At 42.7% G+C, this 15,648-nt stretch overlaps 1 protein-coding gene across 1 annotated transcript in view; it reads left to right on the forward strand.

Moving 5' to 3' along the window:
• The first annotated feature begins 10,062 nt into the window (after positions 1 to 10,062).
• ACVR1B (activin A receptor type 1B) overlaps positions 10,063 to 15,648 on the forward strand; it is a 47,923-nt gene continuing 42,337 nt past the window's right edge. The window contains exon 1 of the mRNA XM_043966256.1: positions 10,063 to 10,189. Within this exon, the coding sequence (XP_043822191.1) occupies positions 10,102 to 10,189 (88 nt within the window). The 5' untranslated portion in view covers positions 10,063 to 10,101. The remainder of the gene's footprint in view (positions 10,190 to 15,648) is intronic.

Genomic DNA, 15,648 nt, shown 5'->3' on the forward strand with positions numbered 1-15,648 from the left:
AAAGAGGCTACTTGCCCCATGTTCCAAAGGATGGAAGGAAGAAAGATCAGAAGATTTCTCACCTTTCTAACTGATACAAAATCCTATTGCTACTTCCATGGGGTTTTCTGTCATACCAGCGTACTACTCTATTCACCACTGCACCACATATCTACCAAGCAATTGCCAAGGGGTAGCTCCAGGAATGATAGAGGGGTTAGCCCATCCACATGCATGTTCCATGTTTTATAATTTATTTTGCTAAAATTAGCAAAGCTAACTGGTGTACTAATCTCTTCTGTGTATATTGTTCTTTATCTGTAGGCCCCACTATGGATGGAAGGCATATTTCCTTATCAATTCTCCAGGACTGAGATTGTCCATGCGATATCATCAGAGTCTGACTGCTTTTTAGTGTTAGTGTAATTTACATTAATGTAATTTTTGTGTATATTGCTCTCTTGGCTCTGTTTCTTTTACTATTTTTCACTTTATATAATAATATATAATATGTAATTATAAAATAATAATAATTATAGTTAACATTTACATAGTACTTACTATGTGCCAGGTACTGTGCTAAGCATTTTGCAATTATTATCTCATTTGGTCCTTATAACAACCCTGGGAGGTAAATGCTATTTTTATCCACATTTTACATATAAGGATACTGAGGCAAACAGAGGTTAGGTGACTTGCCCAAGGTCACACAGCTGGTAAATGTCTATTGTCTAAGTAAGATTTGAACTAAGGTCTTCCAACTCCAGGATAGGCACTCTATCCACTGCGATACCTAGCTACTCAAGTTGGGAGGGAAATTTTAAACAGAAGACATGTGTGTGTGTTTGTATATATAGATTGTATATATGTATGTATGTATATGTGTGTATGTATGAGATGTACCTGTGAAACTTTAGCAAAGCTGCAAATCTACAGAGGTTAAAAGACAAAGATATTGAAAGGTAAAGGGGAAAGCCTTAAGGTAAATAAATAATAAAGATTTCCTACAGTAGAAAAGCTTAAATGCCTTAATTGCATATGAAGAGGCCAGCAAGACAATGAAAACACAAGGAATAAACTGGATTCAGATAGTTCCTAACCATCATCTTCATAAAGGAGTATGGGAAGGAAAAAAAGACTGATCATCATAAGGGAATATGGAGTGATTTAGGGAGGGCAGGGGCTTTTTAGCGAGGAAGATTTTGTTAAAAGGCGAGACAAGTCTTCTGTCTACCTTCTCCTGCCTTTAGGTGACAAACTACCCCAGAGTGAAGACTGATGAACCAAAGGGAGGAAGCTTCTGCCTATCCTAAGCTTAGGGTCATTGTCCTAGCACCTGGCTTTTTAAACTGTGGGACTCGATCCCATATGGGAGCAAAGGTTCTTTTTTTTTTTCTTTTTTCTTTTTTGTGGGGCAATGAGGATTCAGTGACTTGCCCAGGGTCACACAGCTTGTAAGTGTCAAGTGTCTGAGGCCAGATTTGAACTCAGGTCCTCCTCAATCCAAGGCCAGTGCTTTATCCACTGTGTCACCTAGCTGCCCCATAAATACATGTGAAGTATTTTATTTATTTGTTTTTGTTTTTATTTTTGCAGGGCAATGAGGGTTAAGTGGCTTGCTCAGGGTCACGCAGCTAGTAAGTGTCAAGTGTCTGAAGTCGGATTTGAACTCAGGTCCTCCTGAATCCAGGGCTGGTGCTTTATCCACTGCGCCACCTAGCTGCCCCCAGGGAGCAAAGATTCTTAAACTGTGGGACTTGACCCTATATGGGGTCACATAACTGAATATGGGGGTTGTGAAAAATATGGCAACAGTCAAAGGTTATGGGTGACTATTTTGTATACCTATATACCTGGGGTCGAGTAAAAATTTCTCAGGAAAAAAAGGGTCATGAGTGGAAAAAGTTTAAGAAGTCCTGTCTTAGCAGAAAGTTTTTATAGTGTTCTACCTGAAAAGATCACATTAACTCTTTAGGTGAGGAAAGCATAACCCTGGGATATTATTTCACCTGCTCATAAAAGAATAAACCCCATAGATCACATGATCGACCCATCCAGCAGAGGGGCCAGCCACATCTGGAAAAGAGACCAGTCAGAGTAGTAGCCACTGCTCACTGGAAAAGCATTCTGCTTGGCCTCAACAAGCAGCCACCCTCAAGTGTTACCCAGTCTAGTTCTACAGTAATGAAGCCTAGCAAGGAATCAGGTTGCCACAAGACACCATACCCTAAGAAGAGCAAGTGTATCTGAGTCACTTGTCCAGCAGTGACACTCATTAGAAATTAGCCCTGCCTCACTATTTAGTGAGAGACTAAGTTCAAACTTCATGAGGACCCTCTGGAGAGAGAGAAACAACACTGAGGTTCTGTAATTCTGGAGTTGTGAGTCGCTTTGGCCACATGAGGCACATGTGCCTACACATGTGCCTCACTCACTACCATTGTACTTTGAATTCTTGGCCACAGTTTATCTCTCTGATCTCTAGGTGTATTTGTGGTAAAGGTTGTCCTTGGTGTTAGGGGAAATCGTTTGTAATTGTTCTTGCTATGCCATTTAAGCAAATTGCCTTTCCTAAATATCTAATTGAGTCTCCTGGTTGATTATTAAGGGAAAGTACACTGGTGAGGGCTCATAATCTATTCTTTTGGAGGGTACCTATCCACAAGGTTGTCCCTAGAATCCTTGGAGTAATAACAGCCAATGATAATGAGAGATGTATGAGGGATATCTTAAGGGGTGGCACATATGCAAAGGCAAGGAAGTAAGATACAGAATGACTTACTTATTTGTGTGGAAAGCGAGACCAGTTTGCCTGAAGCAGAGAGTGCATGTCAGGAAATAGAGAGAAATAGTTATTTTGTGTGATTGTTTTATCCATCCATCTTATGAGAATAAGCTCCTTGATGCCATGTTATAATGGATAAGACCCTGGACCTAAAAGAAATCCTGTCTCTGACACCTGATAACTCTGTAATCATGGAACTCACTTAGCCTTTCTTAACATCAGTTTCCTCATCTGTAAAATGAGGCTGGGCTAGATGTTTTCTAATGTTTCTTCTAATTATAAAAGTAATCATTTATAATAATAATTCCATGGACTAATGCCTAATTCACTTTTGTGCTTATTGTCTGCCCCCTATACACACTCAGAGAATACAATGCTTTGCACTTAGTAAATGAAGGAAGGAAGGAAGGAAGGAATGAAAAACATTTATTAAGTGTTTTCTATATTCCAGGTACTGTGTTAAGTGCTGGGGAGACAAATAGTCAGCCAACAAGCATTTAATAAATACCTACTATGGACAAGGCACTGTTTGTGCTGGAGAGACAGAGAAAGGTGAAAACACAACTGTATATATGAGATTCAGGATCAGAAAAATGAAATTAGGGGGTGGCTAGGTGGTGCAGTGGATAAATCACCGGCCCTGGATTCAGGAGTACCTGAGTTCAAATCCGGCCTCAGACACTTGACACTTACTAGCTGTGTGACCCTGGGCAAGTCACTTAACCCCCATTGCCCCGCAAAAAAAAAAAGAAAGAAAGAAAGAAAGAAAAATGAAATTAGTTAGAAATGGAATAAGGGTCATCTCAGATGGAATACAAAATACAAATCGCATAAAGGTCCCGCTTAGAGGAAGCTTAAATCCTAATGGGGGAGACCATATACGTAAGACAACCACGTCCAGGGAAGATGTTTTTGTTCTGTGAAGTCACAGAGTAGAGCAGAGTGAGCTGTAAAGGTGTTGATTGGTCTTCCCCTTCCAGAAATATTAATTTAATTAAATTTAAATATTAATTAATTTCATTATATTTCCCAGAGCAAAAGGTAGAAAGGGAGGGTGTACATAGCTGGCTGGGCAGATAGTAAGACAACCAAGTGGCAAAGAATTGGAAATTGAGGGCATGCCCATTAATTGGGGGATGGCTAAACAAGTTGTTGTATATGAATGTAATGGAATACTACTGTGCTATAAGAAATGATGAGTAGGCGAATTTCAGAAAAACCTGTAAAGACTTACATGAACTGATGCTGAGTGAAGTAAGCAGAACCAGGAGGACGTTGTACATAGTAAAGCAACATTATGCAATGATTAACTGTGACAGAATTAGCTCTTCTCAGCAATACGATGATAGGAGACAATTCCAAAAGACTCATGATGGAAAATGCTCTCCACATCCAGAAAAAAGAACTATGGAATCTGAATGTAGATCAAAATATACTATTTTTCACTTTTGTTGGGTTTTTTTGGTTTCTTCTTTCTTGTGATTTTTCCCTTTTGTTCTGATTCTTCTTTTACAACGTAACTAATATGGAAATATGTTTAATATGATTGTATTATATAACCTATATCAGATTGCTTGCTGTCTTGGGGAGGGGGAAGAGAGAGGAGGGAGGGAGAAAAAATTGGAACTGAAAATCTTACGCAAATGAATTTTGAAAACTATCTTTACATATAATTAGAAATATAAAATAAAATACTATTAAGGAAAAAAAAAGATGACCAAGATGGATGGTTGGAAGTATGGTTTGGTAGTTGAGAATTCAGTAGATATACGGGGCTACCTGAGTTTGCACTTAATGACTCACAAATCAAAGCAGCATAGCCAAAAATGGGAATTCTAAAGCTAGACATTTAAGGGCCTCTACAAACTGGCTCCAACCTACTTTCTTAATCTTATTTTATATAAATCCTTTTCAGGACCCTGTGTTCACCCAACCTGGACCACTAGATACTCCCCAATTCAACATTCCATCCTCTTGTAACATATATTTGCATAGACCTGAAATGTTCTCCCTCCTTCTGCTTTCAAACTCCTTATCTTGATTCAAGGCCTAGCTCAGGTGTCCTCTCCTCTTGATCCTTCCCTGATTCCTGTTCCCAACTCTCCTCTCAATTATGAGTGCTTTCTTTCTTCAACTTACCTCGTATATAGTTTGCTGTAAAAAAGTTTTATCGCCACCACCAGTAGGACGTTAGCTTTTGGCGGGCAGGAACTTTCCTATTTATCTTTGTCTCTCTGTTTATAAATGCATCCTGTAGGTAATTTACAAATCTTCGTTGAATTGAATTTGGATAGTGTACAATAAAGGGCAGCTAGGTACCTATTGGATAGAACATAGGAGTTGTAGTCAGAAAGACCTGGGTTTGAATTCTGTTTGAGACATCTACCACCTGCATGATGCTGGGCAAGTCATGTAACCTTTGTCTGCTTTGGTTTCTTCATCTATAAAATGACGATAATAATAGCACCTACGAGGTAAGGCTTGTAAAGTGCTTAAAGAACGATATAAATGCAAGCAATTATAAATAAAGTGGGAACTAATGATTAAGACCTTGAAGGACAGGCAAATGAGCCTGGATTTGAAATGGGCCTATTTTTAACAGTACTGGCTTTTCGGGAGTATTTAATGAAAATTCTTAAGGTCTATGTTTCATAAAACACAGGAGAAGACAAATAGCAAGAAGAAAAAAGGCTCTGGTCATGGAGGAAATGGATCTGGATTCAACAGGAAAAATGCTTTTTAATGGCATCAGAAAAAAAACTATGAACTGGGGAATTTGTTTCTGGTACTCTCCTAACACCCTCATCAGGCCCCTCTTCCTGTGTGCTATCCTTAACCTGACCTGCCTCTCCCCTCATACTCTACACATGTCTTGTGACTAATTCATATTCTTAGCTAGTAATGAATCAATCTCTGATATGGTATTAATAAAGGTGTCAGCTGAGGAGTGTTCCCAGAGGACATCTGAATTTCTGAAGGGTGTGTTGAGAGCCCCAAAGATGAGGAAATTGAACTAGTAGTGAACAATAGAGACCCATTGTAGATTCTTGAGAAGGCAGTATCATGAAGATGGTTGTTCAGATTGATTAATACTGGCAATGGTCTAGAATGGGGTGAAGGGAGACTGAAAGCAGCAAGATCAGTTAGATACTGAAACAACATGTCAAGTCAATGAGTATTTACCTTTTATAAGCCAGGTACTGTGCTAAGTTCGGGGGATACAAAGAAAGGCAAAAAACAGTTTCTGCTCTCAAGGAGACAGAAGTCTAATGGAAAAAGAAAACATACACTCAGCTAGGTACAAGCAAGATATAGGCTGAATAAGTTAGAGATAATCTCAAAGGGAAGGCATTAAGATTAAAGGGGATCAGGAATGACTTTAGCTGAAACTTAAACGAAGGAAGGAAAACCAGGAGGCAGAGATGAGGATGAAGACAGCATCGGACATATAAGTACTTAACAAATCCTTTATTCATCTATCTGTCTCTATCTGTTTCTCTTTGTCTCTCTGTCTCCGTTTCTCTGAAATGGAAAAGTCAGCTCTTAGAAGGAAGAGATAATACCTCGAGTGAAGATTCCAGTGAGATCCAGTAGGTGGCAGCAGTAAGAAGAGCCCAATAGGGTACAGGGAGCCTTAAACAGCTCAAGGAGAGAACTCATTACCCAGTGGGGAGCAGGCCAAGCAGAGAGTCACACCCAGTGAGGAACCAGCTCAACAAGAGCAGGATAGTGATGTCACCAAGAAACATAGGACACTGAAGCATCAAAGCCATGAGTTGTTCTTATACACCTGTGCCCTAATTGTGTCCCCTCTTTCCACTGATGCTATGTATATTTGTGGGAGAATGTGTCCTAAATTTATGGGGAAAATATTCTATTGATATTTTCTTTCCTTTCCCTTCCCCTATCTCTTTTCCCCTTCTTTCACTTTCCCAATTATTGTTACTTCAGTCATTTCTTCATACTTCCACCTCCACCAAATAAGCTTTCTCTTGTAACAAAGAATAACAGCTACAGTACTATTTTTTTTACTATGTGACTTCATTAAATGCCTTTGCTTTGAACTAATTATGTTCTTTGAGTTGCTAGGAATAGTAAACACATCAATGGGGGTTCACGAGCTATGGTTTTGAATAGATGTGGAACCACAGAATACCTTGAATCTATGAATCTATGGCAGCTTTGGAGACTGGAGTGGGCATTGAGGGGGGTACACTCACATGGTACAAGAATAATACATACATGATCTGCTTACATTGTTGTGTTAGAACAGGTAGGAGGGTCAGATTGAAGAGTGTAATCACTGAGAAGCCTCAATCTTACAATTTCTGGGCTTGGGTGAGCAGATTGTGGTACATCTTGGTCACCAGATCTAGCATTAAGGTTCTCTAGACTATGAGAGTGGAATGTGACCCCTGTTTCTCAGGGTCAACATGGAAGTAAACTGACTCTAACCTCTTTTTTTTTTTTTAACCTCTTCTTTTTTAAAAAAATCATTTTTGGCAGCTAGGTGGCGCAGTGGATAGAGCACCGGCCCTGGAGTCAGGAGTACCTGAGTTCAAATCCGGCCTCAGACACTTAACACTTACTAGCTGTGTGACCCTGGGCAAGTCACTTAACCTCAATTGCCTCACTTAAAAAAAAATCATTTTTACAAAGAAGTGAGATCTTCTCCCTTTCCCTAAGACCTAGCTCATCTAACTCTTAGAATCTTTAGAATCCTTCAAAGTTCAGTTTCCATAAATTCTTCCCTGATTCTTTACTCTTTCCCACTATCCAGTCATTAGTGTTTTCTTTTTCCAAAGCTTACCTTGTATCATAGGCAGACAAACCAATAGATAGATAAAAAATATTAAACACTGTGCTAAATGCTTTGGGATGCAAATACAATTTTTAAAAAGCCCCTACCCTCAAAGAGCTTACATTCTAATAAGGAAAGACAAAACATAAAGAGGAGCTGGAAAGCAGCATGAGAGGATGCTCATGGGACCAAAGCTGCTGCTGAGGTGGTGGTAGAGAAACCCAGAAAGTGAGGAGTGGCCTGGGTACCTTATAAAATGGTAATCTGGGTGGAAGATTTACCAATCAGAATTAAAGGCTGGGGGCTGCTAGATGGTGCAGTGGATAAAGCACCTGCCCTGGATTCAGAGGGACCTGAGTTCAAATCCAGCCTCAAACACTTAATACTTACTAGCTGTGTGACCCTGGGCTAGTCATTTAACCCTCATTGCCCTGTCAAAAAAAAAAAAAAAGAATTAAAGGCTATAGTGTGGCAGTATTTCCGGGTTGATGGAGAAGCAACAGTAGAGCTGGGAGTGAAGATTATGTTTTATTATATTATCTTTGTGCATGTTGTATTCTTCCCTAAGAGCAGGGACTGTTTCATTTTTTATCTTTATATTCCCAGTGCTAAGCATAGTACCTTGTACTTTTTTTTTTTTTTTTTGCTGTTGTTGAACCTATGATTTTATTGGTATAAAGAATGTTCGGTCAAACTGCTACTGTACAGTTCCATCAGTTTCCTACTATGCTGTTCATTAGGAAGACCTCACTCATCTCTGTCTTTGCCTGTTGAAATCCTATCCATCCTTCAAGTCAGTGTTCAGCAGTGAAGAGAGGCTAGGACCTGGCATCAGAAGAGTTGGAATATTGACTCAGACACTTAATAAGTTTAAGATCCTAGAAGGACAGGTCACTTAATCTCCCCAAGCCTGTTTCCTCAGTTGTTAAATCAGGATAAAAGTTGTTAGTACAACTTTTTCTGATTCAGACAGTTGAGGGAAGTACTTTGCAAATACCATATGAATGTAGTTATTATTAATATGAAATCTTAACTCAAATGCTACCTCCTTCATGAAGCTTTCCTGGGTTCCCCCATTTCCCTCATCCTCACTGGTCAATAAGGAGCTTTTCTTTCCTTAGACCTCAAAAAGCACTTTGTTAATATTTCTCTAATGCACGTGTGTATTTTGTGTAAGAGTTCTCCTCTTGTATAAATAGATCCTGAGCTTAATGAGGGGAGATTTTGTCTTCTTTCATTTCTATATCCCATTAGAGGCCAGCCCAGGGCTCTGCTCCACAGTAGGTGCTTAATAAAGGCTGAAGTGAATTGAATCGAGGCAGTTAGGGTCCCTCATGGCAGACATCTGGTAAAGCACGGGTCAGCACACTGCCAAGAGAAGGAGTGATTGGGAGTTCTGTTTCAGATACGTGAAGGACAGTGGAGATTAAGGTGGACGTGAAAGTGCTTTCTTGGCGCACGGGAGGCAGGTGTTCCCACGGGTACCATTGGCTCAATGTCTAAAGCACAGCCTGGGACCAGACCAAAGGCACTGTGACCTAGACGCCTTCCCCAACCACACCAAAGGACACCCACTGTAATTGCCTCGGAGTGCCTCCCTGTGGGTTGGGATAGGGGAAGGCTCAGGCCACCCCCCCCCCAATAATACTGGTTGACCTTTAGGCTGCTCCCAATGTGATTAATCCCCCCCACCCCAATCCTTCTAAAATAGCACGAGTATTATCATTGCCGTAGATATCATTGCCGAAGGGTCAGTGTGACTCCAGGGCCAAGGGTCTTTTCACTATGTGCGTTACCTCTCAGCCTACCGGGCCCGCATCGGGCGCTGACTTGACTGGGGGAGATCTCTGGGTAGTGTCGGGTCACCGGCGCATCCACCCACGCGGTGGGAGGACCAGAGGATCAAGGAACAATGGTTCCTGCTCGCAGCTACCTTAGACAGGGACTCAGGTGTCCTGACCCTGGCCAGCGTGTCCGAGCGCGCACGCGTGCGTGAGTGTGTGTGTGTGTGTGTGTGTGTGTGTGTAGGTGTGAGTGCTCCCGAAGCTTTGGGCAGCCAAGGTCCCACAGGTGACCGGCCCCCACGGTGCGCGCTCCCGGACTGCCAGTTTCCCAGCGCGCAGCCCCGCTCCCGGGCGCGCGCGCGCGGACACGCACGTACCGAGGCACCGCCTTCCCTGCTCGCGCTCCTCGCCGGCTCTTGGAGAGGGAGAGACCTCCGCGGGGCGCGCGCGCGCTCTCTCCGCCGCTGCCTAGCGAGGAGCCGCGCGCTTCTTCTTTAACCAAGGGCACTCCCGCGCACCTTTCGCCCCTCCCTTCGGGGGTGGTGGTGGGGAGGGGGGGGGGGGCGCCAGCTCTCTCCTCACGCACGCGCGCCGCGGGAGGGCCCGGCGCGGCTGCCGGGACAGCACGTGCGGGGAGGAGGCGGAGGCGGCGGCGGGCGGGCGCGCGCGCGGGGCGGGCGCGGACGCGCGCCGGGAGCTGCTGGGCTGCGGCGGCGGCGGCGGCGGCGGCGGCGGCAGCGGCGACGGTTACTATGGCGGAGTCGTTCGGAGCCTCCTTCCTCCTCCTGGTCTTCCTCCTGCTGGAGGGCGGCGGCGGCGCCGGGCCCCGGGGAACCCAGGGTGAGTCCCGGGGAGAGTGGGGAGGGAGAGTGGCGAGAACGGGCGGAAGCCGGGGCGAGGCCTGGAACCGAGGCACCCCCTCCCTCCCTCTCTCCTCCGCCCGCCGGGCCGTCAGCGGGCTCGGCTCGGCTCGGCCCGGCCCCGGCGGTCCGGGGAGCTCTGCTCCGCCTGCCCGACGAGGCGTGGCCGCCGCCCTCCGGGCCGGACCCGGGGAGGGGAGGGGGCGCCAACCCTGCCCCCCGCCCCCAGGGTCCGGGGGCCGCTGCCCTCTCCCCCAAATTTCCCGGGGCTAGGGTCTCCATCGTCTTCTCTACCTGCCTATGTCTTAGGGAGGGGAATAGCTTTGATGCCCTCCCCCATTCACCAGGAACCCCCCCCCAAATTACACACACACATACATACATACATACATACATACATACATACATACATACATACATACATACATATATACATATCCAGGAGATGATGTTTGGGAGGACTGGGGAGGGTGAACCCAAGGCTGGAAACTGAGAAATGCTTCGCATCCCACAATAGGGAAACGAATTGACGTGTGTTCGAGTTGCTCTCCCCCCCATTCATTTAATTACTTTGTGGATTCCTTTTGTGCAAAATCTTGATAAAAATCTAAGATCTACCTTTAGCCTCCAAGATTACATAAAGATCCTAAGGGAGGAAGTTCTCCCACTGCCCTTGGCCAAAATTTCCCTCCTCCTCCCCAAGAAAAAAAAATTAACAAACAAAAAACTTACCTTCGATCCCAAACAACCTTATGCCTTCTTGACAGACATCCCCTTCCGCCACAACAGGAGATGGGCATGTTTCAGCAGCACTATCTCTTGTTTGTGAAAACCTTCGGGTTTGAGAGGCGCCATTGAAATCCTAAAATATTGTTTAATTTAAGGGATAATCGATTCAAATGGGGTTTGCCATAGGGATGGTAGGTGAAGATTCTGTCTGAATTGAAATGATTATTGACCTGCATATTTATCTGGGAGGGAATGATCAGGACTCCAGGCTAATAACATAGAATCTACTGCTTTGAATTCTCAGCAACCACCTAACCTTTCAACAATGGAAGATAAAGTGTGTGTGTGTGTGTGTGTGTGTGTGTGTGTGTGTGTAATACATTTGCTATTTTCCCACTAAAGATGACAGTTGTGGCTTTCTTAAATAACCCAATCAAACAGGAAAGGGAGTCTGAAAAACAATTTTGTTATCTTTAGCTTTGATATTTGGTCTTGCTGGTAGCTGGTGTGTGCATTTGGTCTTTGTTCATTTCCCTAGTGCTTCTGTTCAGTGTTTGTTTCAGTGTTCTGTGTTTTCTTCCTTATTGCTGTATTGTATAGGCAACTACTCTGTGTATTTGAATTCTTGAACACAGTGTAAAGGTGTGTGAACAGAAACTGACAGCATTCGTGGTGAAATGATGACTTCCATGAATAAGGAGATTTTGTGGGGGTGGGGTGGGAGGTAGTTACAATGGACCATGTTTCTGGAAGATATATTGTTATTAAGAAAAGGAGCTTGATTTAACCTCTGGTTTGCTTGTTGAGATATTATGAATAACTCCTTAAATTTTTTTCATAAGGATTTTTATTGTATTCCTAATGTGTCGAAGATTGTAACAAGCCTTTCCCTAATATCTTTTTAATGTCTGTTTTGCAAAGCCTGAGTATCTACCTAAAATGTTTAATTGATAATCCACCTTGTTCTGAATGAAACAATTCGGTTTCCTTACTCTTTCCTAAAAAGAATGTCCGATAAGAGAGGGGGTTGGGCGGGATTTAGTTTCTTCTACCCCCCCTCCCCCATTTCTTTTTTAAATTAGAAAATGGGTTGTATGTCCAGCAGATATTCTCCAAGGCCTTAAAACTTCTTGGCCAGACACTACAATTTTTTCCGGGACACATCTAGTTGCCCGCAGTGAATGCACCGGAAACCACTGTTGCAAAAGGATTAGAGTAGAACGTCAGTTCTGGGAAAGCAAACTATGGGCCATGGGGTGACAACTAGTTGAATGTTTTCTCCTATGTATGTCAATCATACATTTGTTTTATCTGTATTGAATGGACTAGAAATAGAGCCGGGTAGTTCTAAAGCATTTCAAACCTTGCCTAGGACCCTGTAACAGAAGAATGAGCAGTGTGGGAGGATGTCTATTTAATAAAGAGAAGCTGGCAGGACACTGGGACCTTTGCACCTTAATAAAATGCTGACGGTGGAAAGAGGAAGGAGTTTGTGCCCTGATAAAGTTGTGGTACAGAACCCATTTGATTAGGAACAGCATCCTTTTTTCAGATTCATCTGTGGAGTTCATATTTCAGTGCTGTAGTATTTAAAAATAAGAAATTATTTGATTTAGGAGAGGCAATAGAAAATTACACTCATTTTTCAAGATCAGCAGAAACCTTGGTAGTAAAAATACTGGAAATTCTGATAGGAAGATAATGAAATTTAGGAAACATACTTAAGACCTCATTCGAATCCAGATGTCCACTTAGCAAAATAATACATCCAAGTAAAAGTGGATTCTTAGATCAGAGAATAAATCAATCCTTCGTCTGGCCATGACTTTTACCTGTCCAGAAAGGCTTATGGGAAACATGTATTAGTTGGAACTTGGAGTGGAAAGACATTTGCAATACCAGAACTTTGCTCCCTCACAGGTTGTCCTTGAACAAGTTTAACCTCTGTGGACCTCAGTTTTTCTTTCTGTATTGTAAAGGAAATGATACATGCTGTTCTTTTGGGGGCATTTGTGAGACTGAATTGATATCCAGTTGGCTGAGTATTTTTAGATACAGTTTCTGTACTTATGTGAATAAGCAATGTTGGATTACTTTTTATCTTATCAGGGCAGAATAACTGCTTTGTGATTGAAGGAAATACCATTTGTCACAGCGTTATTTCTTTTTATTTATGCATTTTGGCAGGCTGCTTTCAGATTCTTTCAAGTCAATCTCTGCCTTATAGAGAGGACAGGTCTTTAACATTTGTACAACTAGCAGTGTGCCTGGGCCATCTGAGATTCTGGAGGGAGTGACCTGCTTAGCTTTATTGGTTTGGCACCATATTATTTATTATGCAACTCTGGGTATGTTTATGGCACTATGTAAATGTTACATAAGAACATACAGCCATAGATTTGGGCCAGTTGGTAACTGAACAAGAGGAGGTTAGACTGAGAACTTCATCTTAAAAGGTTCCTTGGAATGTCAGAGACAAGGGCGTGATTAAAATTACTCCTTTCATGGGAATTTTTATTATGTCTTTACTGTGTCAGAGATTTTAACAAAACTAGAAGGGACTTTAGGGGACATCTGGTCCAATCCCTTCATTTTACTGCAAGAAATTGAAGCCTAGAGAGTAGTGCCCAAATTTACATGGGGAGTAAGGGACAGAGCAAGAATTTGTCTCACTTTTCCTCATTTTCAGTCTTGGCACTCTATTTAACCAGTTCAACTTTACACTGTTTTCCATCCTTGAATTCCTTACCCCATTGTCCTATTTTGCTGCTTATCCTTCTCCAAACCCCAAACCTGGATTTCCATCACCATTTCTCATCTTTAGTCCTACCTGGTGCTGCTGATCACTGCTGGAGGAAATCACACATCCTGGATGCCTGAATCCACTACAAGTTTATTTTATCTTATCTCACTTGGGCCCTCACTGCCTAAAGGGCAAAGCTTTAAATTATCTCTGATTCACCTTTTATCATACTCTCCACAAGATCTGTCCCAGATCTTTCCTTCTTCCCTCAAACTATTTACATCATCCCTCTCCACTTCATTCTCCAGGGAAGACCTCATACTTAACCAAAAAAATTGAGGCTATCCTTCATGAGCTCCCACTTGTTATGAGTTCTACATCTTTATCTTCTCATCATTCCCCATTGTCTCTGAGAAAGAGATGGATCTTCTGCTTGCCAACACCAAATTCTTCTTATTCCCTAGATTCTTATTCCTTCCTTTCTCCTCCAGGAACTTGCTCTGTCAATCATCTCTTCCACTCTCCAGTCTTCAATCACTCTTTCTTTATCCACTGACTCCTTAACTACTTTGTTTGTTTGGGTTTTTTTAGTGAGGCAATTGGGGTAAAGTGACAGGGTCACACAGCTAGTAAGTATTAAGTGTCTGAGGCTGGATTTGAACTCAGGTCCTCCTGACTCCAGGGCCGGTGCTCTATCCACTGTGCCACCTAGCTGCCCCAACTCCTTAACTATTACCAATAAACATGCCCAGATCTCCCCATCATAGAAGAACAACCCTTCATTTGATCCTGCTATCCCTTCAGGCTTCTAGTCCTATGTATCCTCCTTTTCCCTGTCAAGTTTCTTGCAAAAGCTATCTTTACCCTTTGCCTTTACATTCTTACCTCCCTCTTTCTTGTCATTTTCTAAGCTGACTTCTGACCCTATCTTATCACTTGACTGAAATTGCGCTTTCCAAAAATCTCTTAATTGCTAAATCCAGTGACTTTTTCTTAGACTGTTCTGCTGACCCACCCTGTGCTCATAGATACTCTCTGTTCCCTGGATTTTCATGACATTTCACTCTCCTGTTTCTCCTCATACATATTTGACTACTCTGTAGTCTCCTTTGCTGGATCATCATTATCTATGTTCTATCCTCTATTTCTTTGGTATATCCTGGGCCTTTGTGCTGGATTTTCTCTAATCTCTGGGTAATCTTTATTATTCCCTTGGATTAGGTTTTTTGGGGTTTTTTTGGTGAGGCAATTGGGGTTAAGTGACTTGCCCAGGGTCACACAGTTAGTAAGTGTCAAGTGTCTGAGGCCAGATTTGAACTCAGATCCTCCTGAATCCAGAGCCTATGCTTTATCCTGGAGTAGTTAGCTTTATGCAGATGACCAGTTCTATATATCCAGCCCTCATCTCTCTTCTGAGCTCCAACTAACCAACCTGTTGGGCATCTAACTGAATGACCCATAGACATTGTAAGTTCAGTTTGTCCAGAAAACAAACAAACAAACTTTCATTACCTTTCCCTTTAAACACATTCCTCCTTACTAACTCCTTGTGTCTACCAAGGGCAGCACCATCCTTGCAGTCACCCAGCTTCATAAACTTAAGCATTGCCCTTGATTCTTCCATTCCCACCCACCCCTTTCTCCCATAGCCAGTCAGATGTAAAGCCTGTTTTTTTACCTCCACAACTTCACCCCCATTTGTCTCCTCTAACACTTGTGTACAAACTCTCTGGTTTAGGTCCTTCATCTCTGCCTGACTGCTGCAGTAGTTTCCCACTGTCTCCATTTTCTGCCTTCTTCAGTCTGATATTTTCAGGAGCTGCCCCTCAGTGCCAGGAGGGAACACTCTCCCTCTCCTCCTCTCTGATTGCCAGCTTCCATGGATTCCTTCAAATTTCAGCTAAAGTCCCACTTTCTGCAAGAGGCCCTTCCCAGTCCCCTTTAATCCCTCTGTTGATTATTTGCAA

This window comes from Dromiciops gliroides, chromosome 5, assembly GCF_019393635.1.
Source record: "Dromiciops gliroides isolate mDroGli1 chromosome 5, mDroGli1.pri, whole genome shotgun sequence".
Lineage (NCBI taxonomy): Eukaryota > Metazoa > Chordata > Mammalia > Microbiotheria > Microbiotheriidae > Dromiciops > Dromiciops gliroides.